The 12,168-nt window shown below is 41.6% G+C and overlaps 1 protein-coding gene across 1 annotated transcript; it reads left to right on the top strand.

Annotated features, from left to right (window-relative positions):
* The first annotated feature begins 3,147 nt into the window (after positions 1 to 3,147).
* On the top strand, positions 3,148 to 10,284 carry Aspa (aspartoacylase). The gene is made up of 3 exons (XM_036197269.1): positions 3,148 to 3,226; positions 5,236 to 5,493; positions 9,898 to 10,284. The coding sequence occupies exons 2-3, from the start codon at positions 5,261 to 5,263 to the stop codon at positions 10,265 to 10,267; spliced, it is 603 nt and encodes a 200-aa protein (XP_036053162.1). The 5' UTR covers positions 3,148 to 3,226; positions 5,236 to 5,260; the 3' UTR covers positions 10,268 to 10,284.
* Positions 10,285 to 12,168: the final 1,884 nt, after the last annotated feature.

The raw sequence follows: 12,168 nt of genomic DNA, 5'->3' as shown, positions 1-12,168 counted from the left end.
GCTCAAACAAATACATAGAAATGCATATTATCCCCGGGGCCCACTAAACCCTCAGCTTGCAAGTGAACCTGCTTCAATGGTGTGTGTGTGTGTGTGTGTGTGTGTGTGTGTGTGTGTGTGTGTGTGTGTGTGTGTGTAAGGGGGGGGGGGGGCTACCCAACTCACAGACACACCCTCCCTAAGACCTTGGCCTCTCGAGGCCAGGCAGGGCCTGTTTGGGGCCCTCCTTGAAGGAAGGGGGACATTTCCCGGTCAGAATTCACGTTCTCGTTCAACACCCCGCCCCCGGCCTAACACACCCAGTCACGGGGCCATTTTGGGTCAACAAACAGTATTTCCCTTTCTGGAACCCCCTGCCAACACCAAGTACAAACGGAGCCCTCGAGTTAACCTCGCTTCCCTCAGCTGCCGCGTGCAGAGGAAACAGGAAACACGCAGCGACGAGGCACTTCTATCCGCCGGAAAACCGCGGAAAGCCTGTGCGCAGGCGTGGCAGTCCGCGCAGGCGCTCCGGAGCACCCGTGCTACTGACTGCGCAAGCGCAGAGGGCGGCCCGTGCACGCCGGCCTCGCGAGAGTTCCAGGGCAGCCGGCGTTTCTCTGCCCGGAAAGTCAAAAGCGAAGCCCTTGGCGTGCTCGCTGGGGAGGTACGCAGCCCGCACAGGCACGGCTTCACCTCTTCTTTGGCTGTTCTTTCCACAGAGAGAAACATGTTCTGGTTATGGATGAGGCAGAGGGAGCCCCCAGCACAGCCATGCTCTGCCCCGGCTCTGTCAGATAACCATGGCCTGTCTTTCTTACGCCTTGCCGGTTTCCCAGACGCTAGATATTTTCTTAAGATGCTGCTGGCATCCTGGACCGTGCCTAGAAGAGAATGACTCCCATGGCATCCAAACAAGGTGTGTCTTGCCTCATCTGATGCCATGGATCAGGCAGGGAATTTAGTCTCCAGGAGGCCTGTGGGAAGCTGAGACCGGATTTGAACTGACCCCCTCCAAAGCAAAGAACAGTAAGGAGGAATCAGTGCTGCAGTTGTTCAGGAGAGCAAAAGAGCACATGGACCACAGGGGGACTTTACAAAGGAAGCCGCCAGTGGTATGACAACCTGAGCTCCGAGCTCCAAACCTCCTGCCTGGAAAAACTGGGAGTTCTTGGCTCTGTGACTTTGGGCAAACTTATCCTTTCTATGTCTACATTGCCTTCCTCAATAAAATAGCAATAACGTATTTACTTAGTTGCCTTAAAATATTAAAAGATATTAATCTGTCCTGGCACATAGTAAGTGCTCAATAAAGGTTAAGACTTGTTTCAAACAGTAGCTGCTGTTTTTGGGGGGTACTTATCATAGTATAGACCAGGTATTTAGTATAAATGTCTGAGCTCAAAGACCATGTCCTCTTACTGCCCTGTCTTCTGGCTATGTAACATAGCTGAAGGGCATCTATGGAGGGATGGTTATTAGTAAAGGTCTACAACTACAAGGTGATTAAAAAAAAAAATGTTTGAAAGTCAGTAAGAATGGTAGTAGAGAGGAGATTGCTGAATTATAACAGACCTTGGATGGCAGGGTAAGGAATAAACTTTGAACATTTTTAATTTGGAAAAAGACTACAATAAAATGTCTGGTGGTGGCACAGGTCTTTAATCCCAGCACTTGGAAGGCAGAGGCAGGCAGATCTTTGTGAGTTTGAGGCCAGCCTGGTCTATATAGTGAATTCCAGCACAGCCAGGGCTACACAGAGAAACCCTGTCTCAAAAATCTAAATAAAATTTTAAAAATCTGGAAAAAAGAAAAGTATCCATCATGATTCCAGATAAAAGACTTAAAAACTTGAATATAATAAGCTTCAAGGAAATGGATTTTAACTTGATATATACATACATAAATACAAGTACAATATGTATTCAAAATAATAGATTTCTCATTCTTAAAAGGGACAAGAGATCAGGTATGGCTCAGTAGTAGAGTGGTTGCCTAAAATGTATGAAACCCTGGATTGGATCCTAAGCACAAAAAAAAAAAAAAAAAAAAAAAAAAAATCATGAAGGGAGTCTCAGTTGAGGGATTGCTCAGATCAGTTTGGACTGTGGCTATGTCTTCAAAAGATGATATTGATTGATACTTGATGTGGGAGGTCCCAGCCCACTGTGAGTGGTACCAGCTCTCTTTAGGTGATTGGATCTGGGTGACATAAGAAAGCTAGTTGAAGTCAGGCGGTGGTGAGGCAGAGGCAGGCAGATCTCTGAATTCGAGACCAGCCTGCCCTGCAGAGTGAGTTCCAGGACATCGAGGACTGTTACATAGAGAAGAAAGCTGAGCAGAGGCAGAGAATGAGTCAGCAAGTGTCCCTCCAGGGGTTCTGCTTCAAGTTCCTGCTTAAGTTCCTGTCCTGACTTCCCAAAAGGATGGATTATGACCCGGAAGTCACTTTCTTCCCCTTGACCAGAGTGAGTATTCCATCACAGCAACAGAAAGCAAACCAGAACATCTTCTGACACGGTTTCAGAGCAGTCTCAGCTCAAATTTCCCTCCTACAAAATTCCTGGCCTTACTCTAATTGGCTAGCCATATTATGAAGTCAAACTTTGCTGTCCCTTTGATTTAAACTACATGATTTCGTTAAGAAATTAGTAATCTGGCCAGGTGGCGGTGATGCCTTTAATCCCAGCACTCAGGAGGCAGAGCCAGGTGAATCTCTGTGAGTTCAAAGCCAGCCTGGTCTACAGAGCAAGATCCAGGACAGGCACCAAAACTACACAGAGAAACCCCATCTTGAAAAACCAAAAAAAAGAAAAGAAAAAGAAATTAGTAATCTCAGCACTCAGAAGGCTGAGGCAGGAGGCTCACAGATTCAAGGCCAGTCTGAACTACATGAGGAGTTTGAAGCCAGCCCAGACTATGTGGCAAGACTTGTCCAAAAAATAAAAATTATAGTGCTAGAAGTAACATCTTTTTTAATCAACAACTAGGAATGATTTCACTCAATATACTATCAGTTCTCTGAGCTCTCAAAAAATAACTAATAAAAATGAGTAGGGTTTTTTTTTTTTTTTTGCCAGGTGCTTTGGGAAGCAGAGTTAGTGCTTTGGGAAACCGGGAGTTAAAACCCTCTTGGAAGTTAACTTGGTGTAAGAGAGTGGAAGCCTGTGTTGCTCCAGTTCTGAGCAAATGCTTTCATTTTCTAATAAGGCTTTCTGCTGGAGACAAACCGTCCGCAATAAACAAGGTAAGTATAAGAATTGCTGCCATTCATTAATTAATTGCCCAGGAGGTTACTCATTTGGACACAACAGAAACTTTAGGAATGTGAAAGTACTTCAAAACGCTGACCTGTTAAAATGCCATAAAACAAGCCTCAAAGTTCGAGTCACTGGTGCCTGCCCTGAGTAAGCTACTGAAGCGGCATTTCCAGAGAGACTAGATCGAGGGTCAGAACAAACCATGGCCAGCAGGAAAGAAAGAGCCCTGCTGAGTGGGAATGATTCACCGCACTTCATTCAAACCACAGGGGCAAGAGAATGGCCTCTCTTTACTTCGGCCTGTTTGCATCATCAAGTGCTAGTGTATGCTGAGGCAGAGAGAAAACCAGTGGCTACAGGGACTTTGCCTTAGATTACAGCAGTCACTTTGATGTGTAAGCAGATTGACTTCACTTTATAAGAGCATTGTCGTCTCTTAAAAGAACTGAGGCATTGGCTTATTAAATACTATGGAACATTTTGCATTTCCATCATGTGTTTTGTTTGTGGGTTTTGGGATTCTACACTGTACTGACTGTTTATGTGAACTCTGAAAGAGCAAAATTAGAAGTTTAGAGGAGTCCAAAAATAATAGAGGCACCCTGTTGTCTGTGGCAAACACTGGCCTTAATGAGAAACATGGCTCCCAGGCCTAGCTTTTATGGAAGTGTGGAAACTTAATCGGGTGCTTAGTGTTTCTTTCCTTTATCCTTGTAATGAGGATGTCAGCCCAACCCGTTACATTTTATAAAGTGGATTTCTGAATAGATTAAGCAAATGTCTGTGGGGAAACATTATAAATTAACATACCTACCCTGTGTGGTAATTATTACTTTATTGTGTCCAAACAACCTAGTGTTGCTAATATATAATATTTCCTGTACTTTATTTAACATTCCTGGCTTTCTGAGTGATTGAGCGCTCAGAGTCGTTTCTCCAAAGCTATAGAATCATCTTATAATCATCTGGATAAGTTCTCCTAATAAGACCTCCTATAGAACAACGCATTCTAGAAGACAGTCTTTGGTAAATGAGACTGCATGTGTATAACTCAAATGATGTAGTTAAAATATATGTGTGATATATGCATATATGTTGTTTTTGTATATATTATGTTGCAAGGTATTTTCAGACATTAAAAAGACTTGAAAATTACTAACAGTTGCTTTTTGTTTGGTATTTAGAGAAAATTTTTTTAAAAAACAGAATTAGCAAAAAGCGCTTGAGAAAAGTTAAAGATGTTTCAAAATCACTTTTCAAAAATAATTTTTATTTTATTCATTATCTGTGTGTGTATGATGGGGGGAACAACACACATGTGGTAGTCAGAGAACAACTCTTAGGAGCTGGTTCTCTCCCTAGGACAGAACTCAGCAAGATTTCGCCTGCTTCACTCTTCTGCCCAGTGTGCTGTGTCACTGACCCCATCACTAACTGGAGTTTTGTGTCTCTGATTGCAGAAAGGCATGCCGGGAGAAAGCATGCTTTTTAAGAGGAGGTCTGAGCACCTATCCTTGACTGTTTCTAAAGAGAGACTCAAGTGCCTTCAGATCATGAAAAGTTCCTTACTCACTCCAGAAATGTTTTTAAATGTCAGTGGAAACACAAACAAACACTGAATAAGCCACATTATTGTGTTAGGGAGGATTGGGATTTATGTAGTATTATTATTATAAATAATCATCCTGAACAGAAAACAGAATTTTTGAGGCAGGAGATGCTAACACAGTTGTGCTTAGATCTGCTGACCATCTGAGGGAGTTGGAAGTTAACAGCTGCATCTCTAGTTGATCTTTGCATATTTTAATCCAAACATGGTAAAGGGAGGGGCTACAGAAGGGAGTGTCCATAGAATAAACAGGCTCAGAAGTTTTCACAGACACAATTGTTAAATACCCGCGAGAACTCTGTACTTTGCACTGCTCACTTAGATCTACACTTGGAAACTTTTCTGAGGAGCTAACCGTCCTTTGACCTCCTCTCTTGTGAATTGCAGAAATCAGACCAGACTACTTGGTAAAATGACCTCTTGTGTTGCCGAAGAACCTATTAAAAAGGTTGCTATCTTTGGAGGGACTCACGGAAATGAGCTGACAGGAGTGTTGCTAGTTACTCACTGGCTAAAGAACGGCGCTGAAATTCAGAGAGAAGGGCTGCAAGTGAAACCATTCATTACCAACCCAAGAGCAGTGGAGAAGTGCACCAGATACATTGACTGTGACCTGAACCGGGTTTTTAACCTTGAAAACCTTAGGTAAGACTGTGTTCTATACTGTGTGAGAGCATGTATGTGTGAAAAGCGGTGGTCACTGGGAGAGAGAACATGTGAATGCTCCTAGCCAGTGGGCAGATCCATACGTAGAGTGTCCTTACCAGGTGAGATCACTTTTCATCATGCTGCATTGTGAATTATGCAACTGCCCAAACTGGGCATTCACATGCTCTGCTGTGAACTTTTTACAGCTCCAGGCTTTGCTGATTATTCTTTTATCTGCTGTATGTCACACAGTATACAACAACAAGTAGGAAAGATCTTTGTATTTGAAAGACACAAATATAATCCTCTGCATTCAATATGTCTTTGGGTAAGCTTGGATAATGTGTGAAAAGAAAAATAAAAAAATCTAAATTATTCTCAAAAAAATAAAAACAAATTAATGCTTGGTCAGTATACTTGTAATGTATACTGTTTTGTGGGAGATTCACCACTGTGCTTTCTTATAGGCTGTGTTTACGACAAAGTTCTAGCTGAGAAAATGATGACATTTTGGTTGATGTGTGTTGAGTGAAAGAGCGAGTGAGTGTCCACTGCCTGAGAGCGCCAGGGCCGTCTGTGGCCCGAGGGATAGATGTGTGCCTCTCTCGTGGTAGGTCATCCACAGTGAGGTGAATGAGGGCTGAAGACACTCCCTTCCACCTTTCGGAATTTGGGTTACAGCTGATTTAGATAGTTCCATGTAGTGTGTGTGGTCACCATACTCAAGGTTGGTAATTACCAGTTGTTTCTGCCCTTGTCTGTATCATAATACTTGCGATTGTATATGCCTCTAAGTGTTTTTCTTAGCATCATTTTTTTTTTATTTAACCTAAAAATATTGGTAAGCATCTGCCAGGTGTTGTGGCTGTACAAAGCTGTGTACACAGTGGTTGCCTTCAGGTGGTTGGTAGACTGTTAGCTGAGGTGTAAGTCACCCAGATTTATGTGCTTGCTCTCTTGATTTAATGTGCTTGGTTATATGAGGCCATGTTCATGCACCTGAACTCCTTTTTATTTTTTATTTTGAGATAGGGTCTTACTAAACAAACCAGGTTGGCCCTGAGCTTACTCCGTAGCCTAGGTAGGCCTGAACTTTTGACCCTCCTGCCTCACACTGCCAAGTAGCTGAGATTACAGGCCTGTGCTAGCAGGACTGGCCATGTACTTGTTTGATCATAAATGCTAGGTTGAATTCCTGAGTCCAGTCTTACCACAGAACAAAAGAAATGTAAATAAAACAAAGTTTGCCTTTACAAAATATTTGTTTTCCAAGGAAATTACACAGCAGTGATACTTTGTGCATCAAATAATTTCATTAGCATAATTTGAATTTCAGAAACACTTTCATATTCACAATTGAGGTTATATCAGGCCAATTAGTGTTTATTCACCTAAAATAGCTATTAACTGTTTCATATATTACAAGTAAGATTTGTTGAAGAATGAATCTTTTAACCTGTGTATTAACTTTCCAGGTAGCTCTGAAATGGACTGGGGCCATTTTTCTTGCTAGGAATAGCCAATATTAGCCTCTCAGTGACTGTGGCACATTAAATTGGGTTCACATTCTGTTTCTTAGTCTTAACAGTCTTCAGAGGCTCTGGCTCACGGTGGTTATGAAAATCGTGAGGTAAATGAACCCATGAGCCTCTCCTATGTGCCGTTTTCTAAGTTGCTCCTGCCTTTTCCACATTTCAGTGGTGGCACCATTACCCACAAGTCCCTTATGAGACAACATTAGAGCCATCTCTGCTCTCCAGCCCCCTTGTCTGGTGTGGTAAGTCCTCCCACATGCTCTTTACAAGAACTCCACAGAGCAGCCAGGCCTTGCATTCACAGGTCTGTAATCTCTGCTACCTGGAGAAGCCTGGGCAACTTATCAAGATCCTGCCTTAAAACAGATAATTCAAAAAGTAGACTGAGGTTGCATCTCAGATGGAAGAATACTTACCTACCTTGGATAAGACCCTGGGTTCTCTCTAATGCTGTAAAAATAAAAAATATAAAGACACTCCACAAAGCCAGCCTTCCTCTGTGGACAGATAGTATAGCCTCTTACAGGATCTACATGCATCCAGATTAACCCAGTCTTGTTCCCATGCATTCGTCATGTGAGGTCCACGAGACTGGCCCTAGTGTAGAAATCTTCTGCCTTTCCCCTGCTGGAAGTTCTCTTTAACTCTCCTGTCTAGAATAGATCTAAGCAACCTGCTGTGATAACACAGTCATTGTACAGTGTGGCTGCTAGTGCCACCCAAGGTCTGCCCCTGTCTATTCTTACAGACTGGTCCCAGACTCTTCTAATAGTAACTGAACTTCAAGGCATGAGAATTCAGAGTGTCCACTGTCTTTCAAAACTTAAAGCCTTGACTCTGAGCATCAGAGTGGGTAATGGTGCCATTTACACAAATAGAAATAAATAGGTTCTGGAATGACCTCGTGAAAGAATAATCACAAGTTAACTTTGTAAATGCCTGTGGGATATGTGTGTGTGGTGGTATTGTGTTCCCCAAAATATCGTGCACCCTAATAAACTTATCTGGGGTCAGGGCACAGAACAGCCACTAGATACAGAGGCTAGAAAATGGTGGCACTCACACCTTTAATCCTAGCATTCCAGAGGCAGAAATCCCTCTGGATCTCTGTGAGTTCAAGGCCACATTGGAAACTGCCAGGCATGGTGACTCACACCTTTAATACCAGAAAGTGAGCCTTTAAACCCAGGGAGTGATGGCAGAAAGCAGAAAGGTATATAAAGTGTGAGGGCCAGAAACAGGATCAGCTGAGGAACTGGCGAGGTGAGGTAGCTGTGGCTTGTTCTGCTTCTCTGATCTTCCAGCATTCACCCCAATAACTGGCCTCAAGTTTGATTTTATTAATAAGCACCTTTAAGATTCATGCTACGTGTGTGTGTGTGTGTGTGTGTGTGTGTGTGTGTGTGTGTGTGAGAGAGAGAGAGAGAGAGAGAGAGAGAGAGAGAGATCATATTAGGAACTGTATTTGATTGCAAATAGAAACTCAAGAATAGTAATCTAAACTTTTTTTTTCTTGTTCACAAACATTATGTCCAAATGTGGGTGCCAGGTGCAGTAGCTCCTAATGCCACCAGTGACTGTGGCTTGTCTCTTTTCCTACCGTGCTTTTCCTCACATGCACGTTCTTCTCCCTTACGGTTTTTGCTCCATCATCATTAAAGGGCTGATACATCTTCCTGGTTGCAGATGTGAATTTCCAAGCAGGAAAGAATCTGATACAAGTTATTTAAAAATAGCCAGGTAATAGAAATATATGGAATTATGTAAGAAATATGTTTGAGAAGCTTCATAGAGAAGTAAAAGTTTAAACTATTATCATGAATAGAACACCTTCCTACTCCTATTCCATGGCCAAACTGAGAGGCTGGATGAAGTACATCAGCACAGGCTGGAGAGAAAGAGAAGAAACAAGTGAATTTTTTTTTAAAAAATGAATAAATTAATTTAAAAAAAACCTTTGTGAATTCTTGCATCTATAAAATTGTAAATTTTGTTCGGACAGCCACAGGCCTGTAATTCTAGCTACTTGGGAGGCTGAGGCAGGAGGCAAACCCCCCCCCCCATCCTTGGCTACAGAATAAATTCAAAGCTAGCCTGAGAAAATGAGCAAGACTGTCTCAAAATTAAAAAGAACAAGGAGGGGGTGCTGGGACTCTAGTTCAGTGACAGAGCTCTTGCCTACCTAGATGAGGTCTAAATTTCAATCTTCAGCACTGTAAAAAATAATGGTGTAACAATTGAAAGTGGTAAGGAAAGGGTGGGGAGAGACCTCTCTGAGAATAGAGTGATTGCCTATCCACCTTTGTTCCAGAGAAATACATGTAAGTATGTCTGTGTAAGTTTTGTACTTTGAGAGGATTTGTGGATTGTCATCTGTAAACAGTGTCCCTGAATCATTCCCAGTCTTCAATTTAAAATACCCAATAAAGACATAAGCACCTGAGTTTGACTACTTTTTGCACTAGAACCACAGTGGTGGGCATAATGGTTTTGCCCTGTAATAAATAAGCAGTGTGCCTTAACTCCAAGTAAGTGCTTATCAAATTAAATGATATATTTTTTCAAGGTTGAAGTCACATGGTAAATTCTATTTGAGAAGCTCTACCTAAGACCAGCCACATAAGTAAACTCAGCATTTTTATAAGCACACCAACGCAGCACTGGATATGTGGGATCAGCTGGGGCAAGGAGCACTTTTTCATTTGCAGAGGTTTCAGATATGATTTCATGTCCTGCATGGCTTTTTAATATGTAAGAATTACAGCAAGTTCTTTGTGTACTGTTCCTATTGTATATTTATGTTATTGTATCGTAGTGTATAATGTTATCATAGATGACATTAATCTTTTTCTTTCTGCTAAAACAGCAAGGAGATGTCTGAGGATTTGCCATATGAAGTGAGAAGGGCTCAAGAAATATACCACTTATTTGGTCCAAAAAATAGTGACAATTCCTACGATGTTGTTTTTGACCTCCACAATACAACTTCTAACATGGGTTGCACTCTTATTCTTGAAGATTCCAGGAATGACTTTTTAATCCAGATGTTTCACTATATTAAGGTAATCTCGATATTATTAATGGGTGTTAGCTTGGGATTCTTTCTTTTGAAGTCCCTAAAAGATGTCAGGAAGGCGGGGCAAAGAGAAATGGATTGCATCCCACAGTCTAAGAGGAGGCTTGATGAAGTGCTATACAAAGGTACAGGGGCAGTGGTAACAGAGAAGAGAAAGTGAAGTAAAACAATAAACACAATGAGCAAAATAATAAAACATTATGAATACTTAAATTTACAAAGTTATCAATTTTATCCAGATGGCCACCAAATGTGGTATTTGGTAAAACCAAATAAAATTAGTACCAAAAGTTTAAACGGTGCAGTTTAATGAAGTTTAAATGAAGCATCTCAATTACACAGCTTTAGGAAACTCAAGATTATATAGTGGTATTATTGAGTGAGGATTTTTCTGGTTTTTCTGGGGCAGCCTTCTTAGAAGGAAGGGGCAAATGTGTCTGGGTAGAGAAATGTGTGTTTGACGCACACATTTATTCTACCAGCCTTTCTTGGCACATCCTGGGTTGCAGATCCTGATGAAGACAGTGTTAATGTTGTCAAGGTGGGATGAAAGGGGAGGAGGGCAAAGGTGCAACTGAGTGAGATAGAGGGGGTTTCAGAAGGCTTTGCAGAGAGAGAGAGAGAGAGAGAGAGAGAGAGAGAGAGAGAGAGAGAGAGAGAGAGCTGAGTCGTGTTCTGAACCATAGGCTAGGGCATGATCAGTCTGAGGAGGGGGGAAGTGCAGGAAGGTGAGGAAATTCTGGAGGAAGAATGAGCTTGGGTGAGGGCATATAGGAAATAACAACATATAGGACATTGGGACAGAGAGAAGGAAAGAAGAGATGAGTCTGGAGGTTGTGGGGAGTGAAAGGCAGACCATGAAGGACCTTTTGTGTTAATCTTGAATAACTGATGAAATGCATCTTGGGCACTAGGTACCTAGCTAAGTGCATGCATTCATTATCTGCTTAATCCTAACAGTGTGCCATTATTATGTTGGCACATAATGATCATCTTTATTTTATAAATGAGGGGACTGGATATGTAGATTATTACAGACTCAATCAAGATACAACATAGCTGAAAGTGGGTAAAAACCACACAATGTGTAGATTAAATATAGATGTATAGATTAAAATGTATAGATAATATGCAGAGATTAAAATGATATTACAGTGAGCTGCATAGATGGCTCAGTAGTTAAGAGCACTGGCTGTTCTTTTAGAGGACCTAGGTTTGATCCCCCGCACCCAAATAGTAACTCACAACTGTCTGTATCTCCACTTTCAGGAGATCTGACATGCTCTTCTGGCCTCAGAGGGCATCAGGAACACAATGTGGTGCACAGACATACATGCAAGCAACACCCCCAAAAAACATGCAAAGACGTTACGAAGGTAAAGGTGCTTACAGGCATGACTGACAACCTGAGTTTGATCCCTGGGATCCACACAGTGGAAGGAGAGAACCCACTTCTGACCATTGTCCTCTGACCTTCACATATATTTTGTAGCTTGCATGTGCATGGACACACACACACACACACACACACACACACACACACACTAAATACATACATATAAAGTAAAAAAAAAAACATTTCACATTTAATTAGATAGCACCCATTCAGGGTATCATGGCCATGGACAAGATCACATATAATTAGAAACTCTGAAGATGATAAAGATTGAGTCAAGAAAAATTAGACTTGATAGAAACAGCCAATCTGCAAACTGAAACCATGGCAATCTAAACTTTGCATTTTAACTTTTGTAATTAAATTATGGTGGAAGAATATAGTCTTCTTGCTGTAGCTTACAGCTGTAAAAAAAAAAAAAACTGGCTCAGAGAAAGTGGAAAATAAAAAAAATAGATCAGTAAGACAAGGAGCTTGGCAACACTTGCATGTAGATGCTGATTGACATGTTACATTTTAACTATGACATTCATCAGGAAGAATGAATTTCAAGAACTAATTTTAGCAAGGTACAAAATAGATGTTGAATACATTGAATATGGGGTGAAATTGGCTTAATGGGATTTTTCTCTGAGTGACAAGTGGTGTAAGTGTGTGTGTGGAGC

The sequence above is a fragment of the Onychomys torridus genome, chromosome 8 (assembly GCF_903995425.1).
Source record: "Onychomys torridus chromosome 8, mOncTor1.1, whole genome shotgun sequence".
NCBI classification, from domain to species: Eukaryota; Metazoa; Chordata; class Mammalia; order Rodentia; family Cricetidae; genus Onychomys; species Onychomys torridus.
The sequence above is the reverse complement of the archived record's forward strand: the minus strand, read 5'-3'. Positions and strand labels throughout refer to the sequence as shown.

Coding starts and splice junctions, on each gene's coding strand:
- Aspa (XM_036197269.1), top strand. CDS start 5,261: ATGACCTCTTGTGTTGCCGAAGAACCTATTAAAAAGGTTGCTATCTTT. Junction 5,494..9,897: donor TTTAACCTTGAAAACCTTAG/GTAAGACTGTGT, acceptor CTGCTAAAACAG/CAAGGAGATGTCTGAGGATT.